This window comes from Arvicanthis niloticus, chromosome X (assembly GCF_011762505.2).
Source record: "Arvicanthis niloticus isolate mArvNil1 chromosome X, mArvNil1.pat.X, whole genome shotgun sequence".
Taxonomy (NCBI): Eukaryota; Metazoa; Chordata; class Mammalia; order Rodentia; family Muridae; genus Arvicanthis; species Arvicanthis niloticus.
In genome coordinates, this window is record NC_047679.1 from 73,203,173 (window position 1) to 73,219,414 (window position 16,242).

At 39.4% G+C, this 16,242-nt stretch overlaps 1 protein-coding gene across 1 annotated transcript; it reads left to right on the top strand.

Annotated features, from left to right (window-relative positions):
* The first annotated feature begins 14,427 nt into the window (after window positions 1-14,427).
* On the top strand, window positions 14,428-15,078 carry LOC117693995 (claudin-34-like). The gene has a single exon (XM_034484712.3). The coding sequence runs from the start codon at window positions 14,443-14,445 to the stop codon at window positions 15,076-15,078; it is 636 nt and encodes a 211-aa protein (XP_034340603.1). The 5' UTR covers window positions 14,428-14,442.
* The last annotated feature ends 1,164 nt before the right edge of the window (window positions 15,079-16,242 follow it).

Sequence of the window (16,242 nt, forward strand, 5' to 3'; positions counted from 1 at the left end):
GAGTTCATTGATATTAAGAGATATTATGGAAAAATGAGTGTTGTTTCCTGTTATTTTTGTTATTGGCAGTGGACATATGTTTGTGTAGCTACCTTCTTTTATGGTTTTTGGAAGATTACTTTCCTGCTTTTTCTAGGTTGTAGTTTCCCTCCTTGTGATGGAGTTTTCCTCCAATTATCCTTTGAAGTGCTGGATTTGTGTTGAGATACTGTGTAAATTTGGATTTGTCATGGAATATTTTGGTTTCTCCATCAATAATGATTGAGAGTTTTGCTGGGCATAGTATTCTGGGCTGGCATTTGTGTTCTCTTAGGGTCTGTATGATATAGGTCCAGGATCTTCTGGCTTTTATGGTCTCTGGTGAGAATTCTGGTGTAATTTTTATAGGTCTGCCTTTATATGTTACTTTGCCTTTTTCCCTTACTGCTTTTAGTATTTTTCCTTTTTTTGTACATTTGATGTTTTGACTATTATGTGGCGGGAAGTATTTCTTTTCTGGTCTAAACTATTTGGAGTTCTGTAGGCTTCTTGTATGTTTATGGACATCTCTTTCTTTAGGTTAGGGAAGTTTTCCTCTATAATTTTGTTGAGGATATTTACTGGTCCTTTAAGTTGGGAGTCTTCCCCCTCATCTATTCCTATTATCCTTATGTTTGGCCTTTTCATTGTGTCTTGGATTTTTTTTTATATTTTGGGATAGTAGCTTTTTGTATTTTACATTTTCTTTGACAGTTTCCTCTTTAAGGGTTTCTATCTGTTCTTCGAGAGTGTTATTCATGTCTTTCTTAAAGTCCTCTATCATCATCAGGAGAAGTGATTTTAATTCTGAATCCTGCTTTTCTGGTGTGATGGGGTGTTCAGGGCTTGCTATGATGTGGCAACTGGGTTCTGATGATGCCATGTAACTTTGGTTTCTGTTTCTTACGTTCTTGCGCCTGCATTTTGCCATCTGGTTAAATCTAGTGCTGCCTGTACTTGCTGTCTCTGATTGAAGCCTGCCTTTCCAGCTGTCTAGCTTGTGTTTGGTCTTCTAGGGGTCCAGATGTCTCTGTGATTTTTTCCAGCTGCACTGATTACGGTGGTATCTCTAGGGTGCCTCAGGATATGGTGCCTCCAAGGTGGCAGTCCAGCTAGTTGTCTGCTGTTCTGGGTGTACTGTCTCCTCTTGGATATCTCAGGATATGTTGTCTGACACTCTGAGTTCAGATGTTCCTCTGTGGCTCTGGGTTGAGTGGACCTTCCAGTATGTCTCAGGCAGAATCTGGGGTCCACACAACTGCAGACCTGGCAGAGGTCTGGTCCAGGCCTCAGACCCGGGAGATGGGCAGAAGGGGGTTGCTAGCCAGTAGGGGCCGGGGTATCTGCTGAAATCTGAGCACTCAGGGTTCCCCAGCTATGAGCTCAGGGCAGTATGTGGGTTTTCCTACCTAAAGCTGGCTGTGGGATCCTTGGAGCCCCCAGAATGTCTCCAGTGGTATCCGGGGTGCACTCACCAACAGGCTGGGCAGAGGTCTGGCCCAGGCCTCAGACCGGAAGAGGAGCGAGTGGCGGCAGGGGAGTGCTAGTGCTGGCTGTGGGATCTGTGGAGCCCCCAGAATGTGTCTGGTGGTATCCGGGAGAGAAATCATTTTTAATGAGGTGACATTTTAATAAATATATCAGGGAAATGAAATTACAAACTCTGCATATTTAGGAAAGAACATTTTAGGCAGCAGGCACACCAATTGCAAAAGTCCTCACACCTGGTTGTTATTACTAATAAATAGCAAAGAGCCTAGTGTGAAGAGAAGTTCTCAGAGGGGACAGAGAGGGAGATCATGTAGGTAAGGATATGCCATGTATTTTAATTAGATTATCTGAACTTTGATTAAACTGGAAAAGCCAAGGACAGAAGTAAGAAGACTGGTCAGAAGGCTATTGTAAAGATTTCCATCGAATATATAAATAAAATTCCATAATTTTATATTAGAAAACTAAGTTTAAATTGCCTAATAAATATCTAAAAGAAGAGATTAGGATGTAATATAGAAATTCAAACTTGTAATGTAGGAAAATTTTATAATACAAAGATAGTCTTTAAAGTGTTCAGGGCACATGGAGTTAAAGAGATCATAAAGGGAAAATATAAAAAGATATGGATATTGAAGTATGCATTTTGGATCACATAGCTAAATAAGAGGGCAACAGACAGAAGCCTAAAGAGAAACATATGAAAAATAAAATAAGTATAAAGTTTTAAAACTCAAATAGGTTGGTATATGTAGTGGTAGGGTCATAAAAAATATTCTCACAGATCCTATTTTCTCAATGATTAGGAGGTGGATCACCAGCTAGGAGATTGTAGTTCTGAGAAACTGATTTCCACAGTGCTTATAAAAGTTTATTATCCCTCCCACAATGGAGGTGTGTTCCTCTTTCTCAACATTCTTGCCAGCATGTGCTATCCCATGCCTTTTTCATATTAGCCATTATGATTGGTGTAAGTTAGAATCTCAGGGTCATTTTAATTTGTACTTCCCTGTATGACTAAGGATGTTGAGCATTTCTTTAAGTTCTCCTTGACCATTTGAGATTCTAACTGCCAGCTGTGGTGAGGGAGGGGAGAATCTCTAGAAAGTGCCAGAGACTAGGTATATCGTAGGCTCCCAGGAGTTAATGCAGATGACCTTAGCTAAGGTGCCTAACACTGTTGACATGGAACCTAAAGACACCATCTTCTGTAGCCAGGCAGGATCCCCAATGGAGGGATTAGGACATCAACGCATCCTCAAAACTTTTGACATTTTTTCCTGTATAAAAGATATGAAAAGATAAAGACTAAAAGAAAAGATATAGAATAACCTGTACAACTCAAAAACCATTTTATGAGCAAGAACCAATCCTTGACATTATCAATGATACTCTGTTTCCAGACAAGCGACTAGCAGCATAACTTTCCTCTGAAAAGCTCGACAAAGCTGCAGACTGAAACTGAATCAGATACCCACAGCCAATCATAGGATGGGGGTCAGGGACACTTATGGAAGAGTTCAGTGAAAAAGTTATAACATATTTAAATTCAAGCTAATGCCTACAAAAATTACGTTTATATATATTTTCTTCATTGAGGAAATGTTCTTTTGAAAAAAACTTTCTGACAGAAATTAGGCTATAGGTCAAATTTCCTGTATAAATATATGCATATTGGTGCCTACACAAACCCTTCACAATTTAACAAAAATATTGAGGGAACTAAAACTTCTCATACTGTAGCTTTGCCCAGTGTTCTATTTTTCTATTTTTATAAGTCACCTATGAGTACATGAAAACAAACCTCAATGTGGTAGCTAATACGTGTAACCACAGCAATTTGGTGGCTAAGAGTTCCTATATTCTAGTCCAGTGTAGGGTAAAGAGTGAATGAACATAGTGAATCCAGGTCAGGTTGGACAACACAATGAGAATCTGTCCAATCACACATACAGATATTCATAAAATTGTACTCTTTATTATTCCAGTTAGATATTATTTCTCCATAAAAATATACTTACCTACATTCATCTTACTGAGAATGCTGAGTGACCTTCCAATTAATGATTTAACATTACTTTTAATGGTAGTAAAGAAGACAAAATACTTCATTTTTGGCAGTTTTTTTAAATTGTATATTTTATTTCCGTTTCAGATGCCATTCCCTTTCACCATTTCCCCTCCCTAGAAAACCCCTATCCCATACCCCCTTCTCCTTTTTGCTTTTATACAATTTTTTTTAAATGTTAACCAATGGCTTTATAAATTTGGTAATGCTCAATATCAATCAGAAGTATAACCTAATGCCCATCCTAGACTTATCAACTATCTTTGACTGGCAGAGACATGTGAACATCTGCCTCCATGTCTGGCCCCACTCTCTCTTTCTCTCTCATCATCTAGCTCCTCCTCTCCTTCTTTTCTTTTTACTCCTCCTCTCCTTACTCCTGCTACAACCTCCTAGCTCCTCCTACATCTCACCCTTCCTGTTAAAATAAAACTTTTCTCTCAAAATACAGTTAGAGCATAACTTTACCAATTTATGTCAGTAAGGTGCAAGATAGACCTGATACCCAGTCCATCATTTTGTTGACTAAGCAGAACCTCTGTCATCTCTCCTATATAAAAGACTTAGTTCTGAACCTGGCTTTTTTTCTTGGCTTTAGAATGAATGTCAGCTGAAAACCATACTCTCAAATCTTTTCTCTCAAAATAAATAGCAAGGATTGGCTATGAGACTATAAGTTTTCAACCCCATCAGAAATCCAGAATGACTGAGTTAACTGAAATTATGGGAAGCACAAAGCATACCTTCTAAAGCATAGCCAATTTATAGAGGCCGCTGAACACCTGGACAGTCCTTATACTACAGAACATTGGAGCATCCAATCTTCAGCCTTCTGGCCCAGGATCATCTGACAGACCTAGTACTGCAGAATTATTAAGGGCTGATTATTCTGTCTTGGCAGATATAATCAGTCGACTATTCCACAAGTGTGTCATTTTCTGGACAGTGATTTGTCTGTAGATGGAAAGAGGCAATTCTTGCCTAGTGGCTGACTCACCACAATTGGAATAACTCCAAAGATGCTTAATTTCTTCTTAGAATGCAAGACAGGAAGCTGTCAGGAGCAGACAGGTCTCTAATCAAAATGAACATTAATGTTTGTAATGTCAATTCTGTGAATTTATGATGTTTTGAAAACCAACTATTTATGTAAGGCAATCTGGATTGTTGTCTGTTAACTCCTCTCAGCTATTTCTAAATAAAATACAGAAAACACCCTGACAATAAACTCAAAGCCATGAATTTGCTATAGGCCCTTAACTCACAGTCTAATCATCTCAAATCAGTTTAAAAAGTTAAAGAAGGACTGGGTCTAAGCCTTGTATTCTTAAATGGGTTGTACAGGTGCAATGCCTATGATTGTAACAATATTCATCTCACTTTTATATTAATAAGAAGCTTGTACCAATAAAAACCTTAAATTTGAAATCAAGGTAAATTTTGTACCATTTAAGAAATTATAACTTCATCTTAATAACAATTATGCATATTTCTACCAGTAGGTTATGGCTATGTAATAAATCCTAGCTAATCCTCCCTGTTCCACCAAAACCACTACTTTTCCCTAGAAAGACAGCCCAATATTAACCACCTCAGTCCCCAAGCCCAGAAAATAGGGGCTGTTCCCTTCCTCTAGCTCTATTCCTGTGTCACTGGCAGTCTCTCTTTTTTCTTTTTATATAAATTTCTCACCCATTCTCCTCTATCTTTCTTGTTCCCTTCACCGATTTGATCCATTCCTTTTTTTTTTTAATTTTATACATTCTCTCTAACTTATGTTTTCTTATGTTTCTTTTAGTCTTCCTTTTTCTCTTTCCCTATCTTATTCTCCTTTTCAATTTTCATCTCATTCCACTCTTTCCCTTCATCAGTATGAACTATCTGCTATTATTCCTTTTTCTCTGTCACTTCATTTCTCTCTTTGTTTTGATCTCCCTATTTTTAATCTCTCTGTTCTAATCTCCACTACCACGATGGCCACTCTGTCCCAATTTCTGTCTCATCCTCCTCTCTCTTTCAATTTTTAACTTTATCAGAGGAGAGAGAGAAGAAAAGGAGAGAAGGTGAAAGACAGAAGAGAGATATGGGAGAGATGGGAGAGCTAGGGGAGCGAGTAAAGGAGAGAGTAGGAAGAGGGGAGACGGACTGAGATGGAGAAGCAGAGAGGAGATGGAGAGAGGAAAGAGAGGAAAGAATGAGGGAGAGAACAAGAGAGAAGAGAATGATGGGTGAGCTAGGAGAGGGAGGAAGAGTGATGGGGAGAGAATGCAGAGAACAGAAAGAAGGGAGATCAAGGGGAGATATGGAGACAGGGCAAGAGAGGGGACTATGGGAATAAAAGTGAAAGAAAGGAGGGAGCTGGGAGAGAAAGAGGGGGAAGAGAGTGAAAGGGAAAGAAATAATAAATAATAGAGAACACAGAAAAGAGAAAGAAGAAGAGAAGGAGAAAGAAAGAGAGGAGGATGAGAGATGGAGGGGGAGAAAGGAGACAAAGGAGAGACAGAGGGAAGAGGGAGAAGAGAAAAAGAGGAGGGAGGAAAGAGGGTGATGTGATAGAGAAGAGAGAGGGAGAGAGAGAAGAGAGAAAGAGTGGAGAGGAGTAAGATTAAGGGGAAACAAAGAGAGAGGGGAAGAGAGAAGGGAGATAAAAGAAAGAGCTAGGATGAGAAGAAGAGAAAAAGGAGAGAGAGTGAGAGGAAGAGAGGGGGCAGAGAGAGTAAGGGGGAGAGAGTAATGCTAATGTCACAAAGGATTAGAATTTGGTGATCTAAGACAAAGCTCAGAACGTGGAACTAGTTCAGCAGTGTGGCCAAGATCACAGAGCTAGGAGAGACACCTGTGTCCTTCCTGGATCCCTTGGCTCAGATATCAGATGTTCCTGCCAAGTTACTAGTCACTGATTACCTTGAAAACATCATTACTGGTTAGTATATGTCCTAGGCTTCCTTGTTTTAAAAAATCTGTTTAATGTGGTTAAATATACATGTAAAAATTTAATAATGACTTAAAAATTAAATTAAAATAAATAAAATGTTCAAATTAAATAAATTAAAAATTTTATATATATATATATATATATATATATATATATATATATATATATATATCTCCTTCCAGGGATATCTCTAGTGGCATTTAATCATTCCTTGATCTGACTTATTTAGTTTAATATCCTCAAGATTCATTCATTATGCCAACTATTTGACAATTTATCATCCTCCCAACATTTCAAATAGAAAAAGTACTCTATCTTTGAAGAAAACAGTCCCTAATTTGCACGGAATGATAGCTCGCATATAGGCACGGGTGTGGATTCCTGTTGGACACTTGTTGTTCCCACATGTCTTCTGCCCCAGTCAGCTGTGACTGTGACTCTGGGCAGCAGAAATGAACTTGAGATTTTTGACTGAGTTCCCTCCACAGGCTGGAGCCTGGGTGTAACAGAATCTCAGTCTGAATCTCCAGAGGGGCTAAGGGCTTTTGAGTTGGGTATCCCCAGGCCAGGAGGCAGCCAGGGACTGACTGGTCTCAAGCTCTTGGGCTCCCAGGCGCTGCTGGAAGCCACGGAAGAGTTGAGAATGGGGAAATGTGGGCTAGACTAGCCCGCAGAAGAGAGTCGGGTGAGAGGGAGAGCACTGGAGGTACCCCATGGGGTGAGACTCTTGGTTTGTCACTAGCTTGGCAGGGTCGGCTATTGTGGTTGAATCAATGGTCCCCATGGCTGGAACACAGCGAAGTCCTCCATGTGAATAATTAAGCAGCTGCCACTGTGGAGGCAGCGGTGGTGGCTCAGCATTAAAGGTGTTATCTGCGTTTCCCCACAGTGGGCCCCAATGGCATGAGGAAGTCCGTGGTTTTTACAGACTTTAATGTTATGTAGGATGGTAGATGGATATGGTAGCAAGCTCCCCACCTCCAGGGTGGGCCTTTGATTAAATATCTTTGTAAGGAGGAGGGTCTGGGAAAGAATACTAAATTGGCTATGCCCTCTGACCTTCAGGTATATCATTAATATGGAAATCTTTCAAGGCCCTGAGACCTGTAGTCATGCCCTCTAACTGTGGAGAGGCTGGTAGAAGTGTTACCCTCCGTGACTGAACTTCTCAAGTCAATGGGGATCTTAGACCAAGTGTCAGGAGTCTGGAATCTGGGGGCGTGGTGAGATATGTGCCATATCTCACAGACAATGGACACCTGTTGGGTCTCTCGCTATATCTAAGCCAGTGCTCTAGCAGAAACCAAATCATTCTTTTATGATCCCACAATAATTTATCATGTAGTTATAGTTTGTGTATGTTCAGTACCTATCACTGAAAAAGGCTCAAGTGTTAAGTCTTTGGCCTCTAAGGTGCTTATGTTATTGAAATATAGGGAGACTTGTTTTTAATTTTCAATTTTTCAATTTTTCTTTATTTTGATTTTTTATTGGTTATTCTATTTATTTATTTTTTGCCAATCTGCTTTTATACCATTTTAATTGCATGCAAGTATTACAGTTAGTTCTAGGTTAAGGGATTAACAATTCAATAGTTGCAAATAGTCAAAGAACAAGCAAGCCAATTAACAGAGTCCAGTGATCCCTTCCATGATTACTGCTTCTAAGGACTTTTCAGGATGACCAAAATATCTGAGCCTACTTCCCTGTCCTAGCCCAAAGTGATTTTCATGCCTGAGCCCTACTTCTTTGTTCTAGCCTAAGATTTACATTCCTGCCAAAAATTACTTTGGAAGACTTTTAAGTAGGGGGTCATAACTAGAGGCTATGCCTATGACAATTTACATCCATACCTAATCCTTTCCTCTGTCCCCAATTCCTGTTCTTTATAAGGCAGAAATTTTCTGTCACTTTAACCTTCTACCTTGATGATCTCCAACACCACACCCTCACCTACAATCAATAAAACCAAAGATATAGACTGGTATCTCTGAAATTGTAATGAACTAAATAATTCCCAATAACTTCTTCTTTGGAGTACTTTGGACACATATGAAAAGCTAGCCAACACTGATAATTTTATTTATGAATATATATAGTCACTACCCACTTCTCCGTTTCCGACCCATGGAACAACGGCAACCATGTTCTTCTTCAAGCAGTTTATTCAGCTATCCCTGTACAATGAGCTTCTTCTCTTTCTCTTCTCTTTCCTCCCCAGCTCCCACAGCCCCTTATAAGCATTGCCTTCATCCTATCAGCAGCTGCCATGAAGTCACTGGTGATTGGCCATTCTCAATGATGTGAGGTGGAGTGATTGGGTAACCACACCTCTCAGTGCATACAATTGCATATATGGAGTTGTCTTTTCTCTCAAGCAATGCCTATGCCAAGCGCCACCTTGTAATGGCAAGTGCAGAGCCACTTCCCACAGCTCCCCCTTTTTTGTTTTATGCAAGCAGAAGGACATAGATGTCTGACCACCTGTATATGCAGGGAGATTGTCAACCCCATTTTCACCACCTGCCGTCTACAGTATGGTTACCATGGGCGACCCAACCCGATGCTGCTTTCCAGGGGACAGGAACTATGGCAAAACCTGTATGCAGTCAGACATATGTCCGAGGGCATACAGTGCCCTCTGTGGTGCTACACCCTACATCCTGCTGCATGTTACAACTCAGAGCTCTTCAAATAGCTTAGCCAGATTTGCTGGGACTGGCCTCCTTCAAGAGCAATAAATGCTTGAACAATCATGGCATTAGCATTGCGCTGTTGCATACACATCTTCAGAATGGACCATAGTGCTAGGCAACTGACAAGAACAAGGCAAAAAGCTAAGGCCCCAGTTCCTACCCATTCTTTTAGGTGGTTCATTGCAGATCAAATCCAGGAGGCCAGGCCCTCAGCAACAGACAGGTCAACATGGGTGGAATTCACGTGCACTATGGCTAGCTGCAGCTTCTGCATCGAGCCATCGAAATCTTCAGTCCAATTTTGTGTAAAATGCTGAGACAAATTTCTAGACAAATGAGCTGCTTGACTTGCATTTTCATATCTTACAGATGTCACAAAAAGACCTGTATACTTCCACTGACAGCCCAACTGAGCTAATTCCATGAGCACGTTTACTTGCTCCCGGACTAGACCCACTTTTTGATTCACCAGCATAATGCCGGCTCTCAACTGAGAATTAATCTTCCTCTGTGTATCCAGGGGCGTAGCCACATTGGCCTGCTGCAGTAGCAGCAGTAGCTGACAATGCAATAGGGGTCAGGATGGTGGTAGTAATACCAAAATCCCTGCATGTCCTAAACAGGGTCAGAGCTGATGGTGCCTGTAAATGATTTCCGTTTTTGCACTACTGATATAAACCTAGAGTTCGGCTTCTTTGATCTTGATTACCCTGCAGCTGTGGGCATTGATGCTTCAGGTGTCCTGGTTGCCTGCACTTAAAGCATGCATTATTATATGCGGCACCTGTACCTCGAGTCAATTGCATCACAGCAGCGGCTAGCCCTGCATTAGATAAAGGTCCTCCTATTTCCCTATTTTCATATTGAGACCAAACAAAATTTTCTTGTCTTTCTAGCTGTAATTTCAAGAGAAAAGCACCTTTTCACTGAGATTTTACTAAGAAAGACTACTCTTCTTTATCATAGAAGCCAAAAAGCTGCTGGGCCTTTTAAAAGCAGCTTATGCTGACAATCAGTTCCTGGAAAGGTTTTTCCAGCTCAGCTCAACTCTTAGCTACAGGTGTAGGGTAACTTATTAACCTCTGCTGTGCATATTAAGACTAACTTTCAAACCAAGGTAAACTAGATCAAAGGCTGGATCAAGCAGTTTTAATGATCTTTTCTTTTTAACATGAAACATAGAACACCATAAAACATAGACCACCAATCATTCAAACAACAATTGACACACGTGGACATTAATGCACCAAGGACAAGACAATAAACAAAGAAAGCAGAACTAAGGATTTCTCCTGTGGAAGAAACTCAAGACGTCTCCTGAATTTTTTCTTGTTCCTAGAAGAGCTCTGAAACAGCCTTTTCATTCTTTTTTGCTGACACAACCCAGAGAGAGAACAACTGCTTTTCAAAACCCTTTTTCTCTCTGATATTCAAGATGGTCCATCTACCTTGTCCTAAAAGCATGTCCTGATACCATTGTTGCTGTCCGGCTGCCTGATTTTGAGCCACATACTCAGCTGAATATTCTATGAAATAGGCTTTCCAATCTAAATATTGGCCAGGTGTTAAGCAGGCCTGCGCAAGCCTTGTGCCCACAAATTTTCAATAGAAGAAATTATACCAATGAAATCCTTGAATTTGCATCAGCTTAGCAACAATTATACAGATTTCTACCAATAGATTATGGCTGTGTAATCAATTTTACCTCTTCTTTCCTGTTCCAATAAAACCATTACTTTTCCCTAGAAAGACAGTCTAATATTAACCACCTCTGTCCCCAAGTTCAGGGAATTGGGGCACCATCTCTTCATTAACTTCTTCAAGCTGAACATGGGCACTGAGATATTAGAGGAGGGATGAGGGAAATGGTAAATTGATAAACCTCTGATGTCTGTCTTAACTGCATCCAGCTGGAAGTACAGGGCATCAGTGAACATGCAGGTGATAAGATTCATTCACAAAAGCTGTGTATTCTGTAATATACAAATCTCAAAACAGATTTTAGTTTCAAGATAACTATTTTGTTTGATTCTCTAGAATCTAGTCTTCTGGAGGCCTACCTCTGTCATATCTGATCCATATAATTCTGGAAGATATAACTACTAACTTAATGACCTCATCAAAAAAACTCATAGAAAACCTTTTTTCCCGAATTAGCCTTTCCTTAAGCCAGTAACCAGAAAAACCTATACATTGACCTTTTGTCCAGAGGAAAAATATAACTATACAACTCAAAATCACACTCATTTTAAAAGTTAAATCAATTAACATTATCATTCTTGGACCCTTCGTTTCTTGGCCATCTTAAGATCCTTCCCAGAAACTGAAACCTCATCCACGGTCTGTAAGAACTTTTCCAAAGTAGCCTTCTTAAGCTCTATTCCTTTCTATTTTTCTGCTTAACTTGACCCAAAACCGGGAACTTTATAATCTCTAAACCGAGAACTTATCCTTGTCCCACTTACCTGGGAACTTTATAGTCCCTTCCGAGAGCCTGACTTATCCCACTAACTGGTAACCTACTTTCATTTTCAACTGTCACTTTCACCTTTCACTTTCAACTGTCACTTTCAACTGTCACTTTCAACTCTCACTTTCAACTCTCACTTTCAACTGTTGCTTTCAACTGTCACTTTCAACTAGTCCCAATACCGGGAACTTATCTTGTCTCCTACCCGAGAACCTAACTTGTCCCACTTACCTGGAAACTTACCCAGTCGACTGTTCTGAAGCCTCAAGAAGTTCTGAACACATCCCGAGAGGTTTCGGTGGATCCAGGGTTTCGGCACCACTTATTGCTACCCACGTCCTACCTGCGGAATAAGGCAACAGCAACTGTGTTCTTCTTCAAGTGGTTGATTCAGCTATCCCTGTACAGCAAGCTTCTTCTCTTTCTCTTCTCCTTCCTCCCCAGCTCCCACAGCCCCTTATAAGCATTGCCTTCATCCTATCAGCAGCTGCCACGAAGTCACTGGTGATTGGCCATTCTCAATGATGTGAGGTGGGGTGATCGGGTAACCATACCTCTCATTGCATACAACTCTATATATGGAGTTGTCTTTTCTCTCAAGCAATGCCTATGCCAAGTGTCACCTTGTAATGGCAAGTGTGGAGCCACTTCCCACAATATATGTATATATACTTTGAAATTTGAATGTGTACTTTTTCTCTGGTCTTACAAGATTGAGTGTGATCTATTCTTTCTTGTGGTGGCTGGTAGTGACATTACTATGTATTTCTATCTCTTTGTCCACTTTGTAGAACTCTGTCTCTGTGTTTCTAAACCTTTTGTTTCTAAGTATTTAGTGTAAATCACCCATTTAAATGGTAAGGGAATGTAACAGAATCCTGCTTTCCCACTCCAGATCCCCTTCCATTTATTGAGCTTGACTTGATGTAGCCTTACAAGTGTTAGGTATACTTTCATGTGGAAATATTCATAATGTTGACACCTGTTTATCTATCTGCTTCACTGTCAGAACATGTGAACATAACACCTCTATGGTTTTACATATAGATGTGTGTGTGTGTGTGTGTGTGTGTGTGTGTGTGTGTGTGTAAGTGTTGGGAGGTATTCCCAGATTCCATCTTGATAACTGATTTGGAACAGGATTATAACTGATATCCCAGGCACATTCTTGTTTCTAGTCACAATTCTATTCTCTACACCCAGTATACCTGTGCAACTTGGGCATCCTCATCAAGTGGGTAAACCACTTTCCCAAAGAGGATATTCCTAAGTACATTAAAATCACCCCAGATTCCACTTATGTCTGTGACCTCATATTTGAGGCTATACCATGTTCTGAGCATCTTAATTGTTTCTTTTGGTCTCCCTTACATGAAATCTATAATACTGGACTGTAAACTTTCTTAACTACCCTATGCTTCTTACCCATCTTACTAGTCACACAGCCCCTAGAATATTATTTCTTAGGAATTTTGTCAGAAAGACTGGCTAGGGAATTTTAAAACAGCTTTTTGAAATAATTTATTCATATGATTTGTGTACAATGTTAGTTTTCTGATGAGAGAAGCAGGAATAATGTTAGTAGACCATTCTGAGACACGCAGAGTGTTTGCAGCTATCCTGATGATCATAGTGAGGCCTGAATTCAAATAAAACAAACAATTCAAAACTCCAGGAACAAAGAAAATTGTTTCTTAGAATACATATGGATTTTAAGGCCAGCTTGAGTAACTTACCAAGAACTTGTCACAAAACAAATTATTTTTAAGAGGTGGGAGTTCCATGGTAGACAGTTTTTCTAATATGTACAATATGTGGGCTTCAATCTAAAATATCATACTGTAATTGAGCAGGATTATCAACTAATCTTTCTCTAACCAAAGGGAAAGATAGTTGTTTATATGTTCTCTGCTAGGTTGCTCTGGCCACAGGAAATGATTTTAAGAATCAGCCATTAAAATCCCTTACTCTGTGGACCATCTCCTGATAGTCCTTCTAGAACCTGCAGGCATCTATGATGTTCTACACAAGCAGAATCTGATTTCTTCTTTTGTCTTATCCTTCATTCACCTGAACCCACAGTTGTCATTATCTGGATTTTCATATTACTATGTGTTGTTTGAGCTTTCAATTTAAGTTAGGTCTCAAGCATATGGTTCATCTGCTCTCTAGTGAAACTATTTCGAACACACACACATGCACATACACACATACAACTATACTTTTAACCTACAAAAGAAAAAAAATAAACTACTAGTCATCTCAGAATTTAAATGTATATTGTTTTGTATTTTCCAATATATTCCATAACAAATGAAGAAAAATAAATAGAAATTATAGTGCAATGTGTACTTAATATCTCTTCACTGAAGATTTGCTTCCTGGTAAAGGTTTTCCCAGTTCTTAAATTGTCAAATTTTATCTAATTAGATATGTGATGTGTATTCTAGTGAATGGGTTGGCTTTAAGGTAATGTATACCAAGTATTAAAGAGTATGCACTAGAATCTGATCTTCTTTGATTATTGTGAAGTTCTCAGTAAATACTATTACAGAGTCATTTTGTTTTTGTTAATTGTTTGTGTTTTTCTCAAACCATACTCATAGCAGCATATCTTAATGTGAAAGGGCTACTATTTTCTTTTTCAAAACAGAAGTCTACCATATTTGAACTGCTAATCTAAGGTACACTGCTAAAGGCTGAAAAAAGTCACCTTTATATGTTCCTTCATTTCTTTTTCAGTTTCTACATATTTGATGCGAGAATGGTCCTGTACAAGAAGTCTGGCAATCACCAACTAAGAGGCTTCGCTTTGGCCGCTATAGCATGGATACTGTGTAGTACATCTATGGGCCTTCCAGAATGGCAAATATGGTACTTGGAGAACCCTGTGCTTTCCTACACAAGTATGGCTTTTGTGGGTATGTGGGGGGCCTCTGTCTGCCACCACAACAACTCCAGCCATGTGAGAGTTTGCCATTACTACAACTACCGTGATGCCCTTGTTCCTTTGGACATCCGTGTGGCTCAACATCTGCTCTTGGTTGCAAGCATTGTTGGTCTGGTTGGGGCAGTTTGTGCTGTCTTTGGTTTACAGCAGTTATACACAGAGAAGCTGCAGAAGAATGAGGACTGCAATCCATTTGTTCTTTCAGCTATTCTCAACGCTATTGCTAGCATCTTTATTTTTCTTGCTGTTATGTGTAATTACTTCACTGTGCAAAGCAAGGACAGGGTATGTTTTCTACCCTCTTTCCAATTGCCACTTTTCCCTTATGCTCAAAAAGCAGGCAGTGCCATAAGAGTGGCATGCATATCTGGAATATTGTTTTTATTAAGTGCTATAATTTTTATTACTTACTCTCCTTCGATGGAAAGCAAAATGCTTCCCCATGTTTGAAAATAAATTTACAGCATGCATAACCTTCAAAATATAAACTTCTTGGCAGTGGTTTTGGGGACCTAGACAGAGAGGTAATGGGAGGTATTGTTAAGATACTGATTTAGATTTCCCAATAACATCAATCCTTGCCCTGGGTAGCCTACGGCAGAAAATGGCAAAATCACATCTAGCATTCTTTACTATTTGGCTTATTATTTCTTTGGTTGAATTGTTTGCTTTAGATTTTGGGGGACTTTTGTTTATTTGTTTTTATTTTTTGTTGTTTACTTTTATCATTCCAACTTCCAAATTTGTGTTATAGAATCTAAATTTTAAATATAGTTTGTCAAGGTAAGTCATCACTAAATATAGCTGTATTAGTCAGGGATCTCCAAAGAACAGAACTTATAGAATTAATCTCTCAGACACAACTACATTCTCTCTCTCTCTCTCTCTCTCTCTCTCTCTCTCTCTCTCTCTCTCTCTTTGTCTTTGTCTGTCTGTCTTACACACGTACACAAATACAGACACACACACACACACACACACACAATTTATTAAAATGACTTACAGGCTCCAGTCCAGCTCATCCAATAACATTTGTCTACAAATAGAAAGTTCAAGAATCCAATAATTGCTTACTCTAGAAGGCTGGATATTTCAGTTGTTCTTTAGTGTATTCTGGAAAGCAGAATGAGAAGGCTATAATGCCAGTGAAGGAACGGACTTGTCAGCAAGGTCAGGGAAACAGACAAAGAGCAATAGCATCCTTCTTCCATGTACTAATATAGGATTCCATCAAAAGGAAGTCCTAGATTAGATCTAGATTAAAGCTCTTCCTTCCCTCCTCAGAATCTAGATTAAATTCATGTCTTTTCTCAAGTTAAAAAAAATCTCCATTGCTGGGCATTGGTAACTCATGTCTTTAATCCCACCACATGGGAGGCAGAAGCAGGTTGATTTCTGAGTTTCAGGCCAGCCTGGTCTACAGAGTGAGTTATAGGACAGACAGGGTTATACAGCGAAACGCTGCCTCAAAAAAAAAAAAAAAAAAATCTCCGTAAAAGGTGTGTCTTGGTATCTCAAAAATCTGGATTGAAATTAGATATTCATACTTCAAATTAAGCAAAATTCCCTCTCATGCATGTCCTCTGTTTTTGTGCATTAGTTTCAGATGTACTT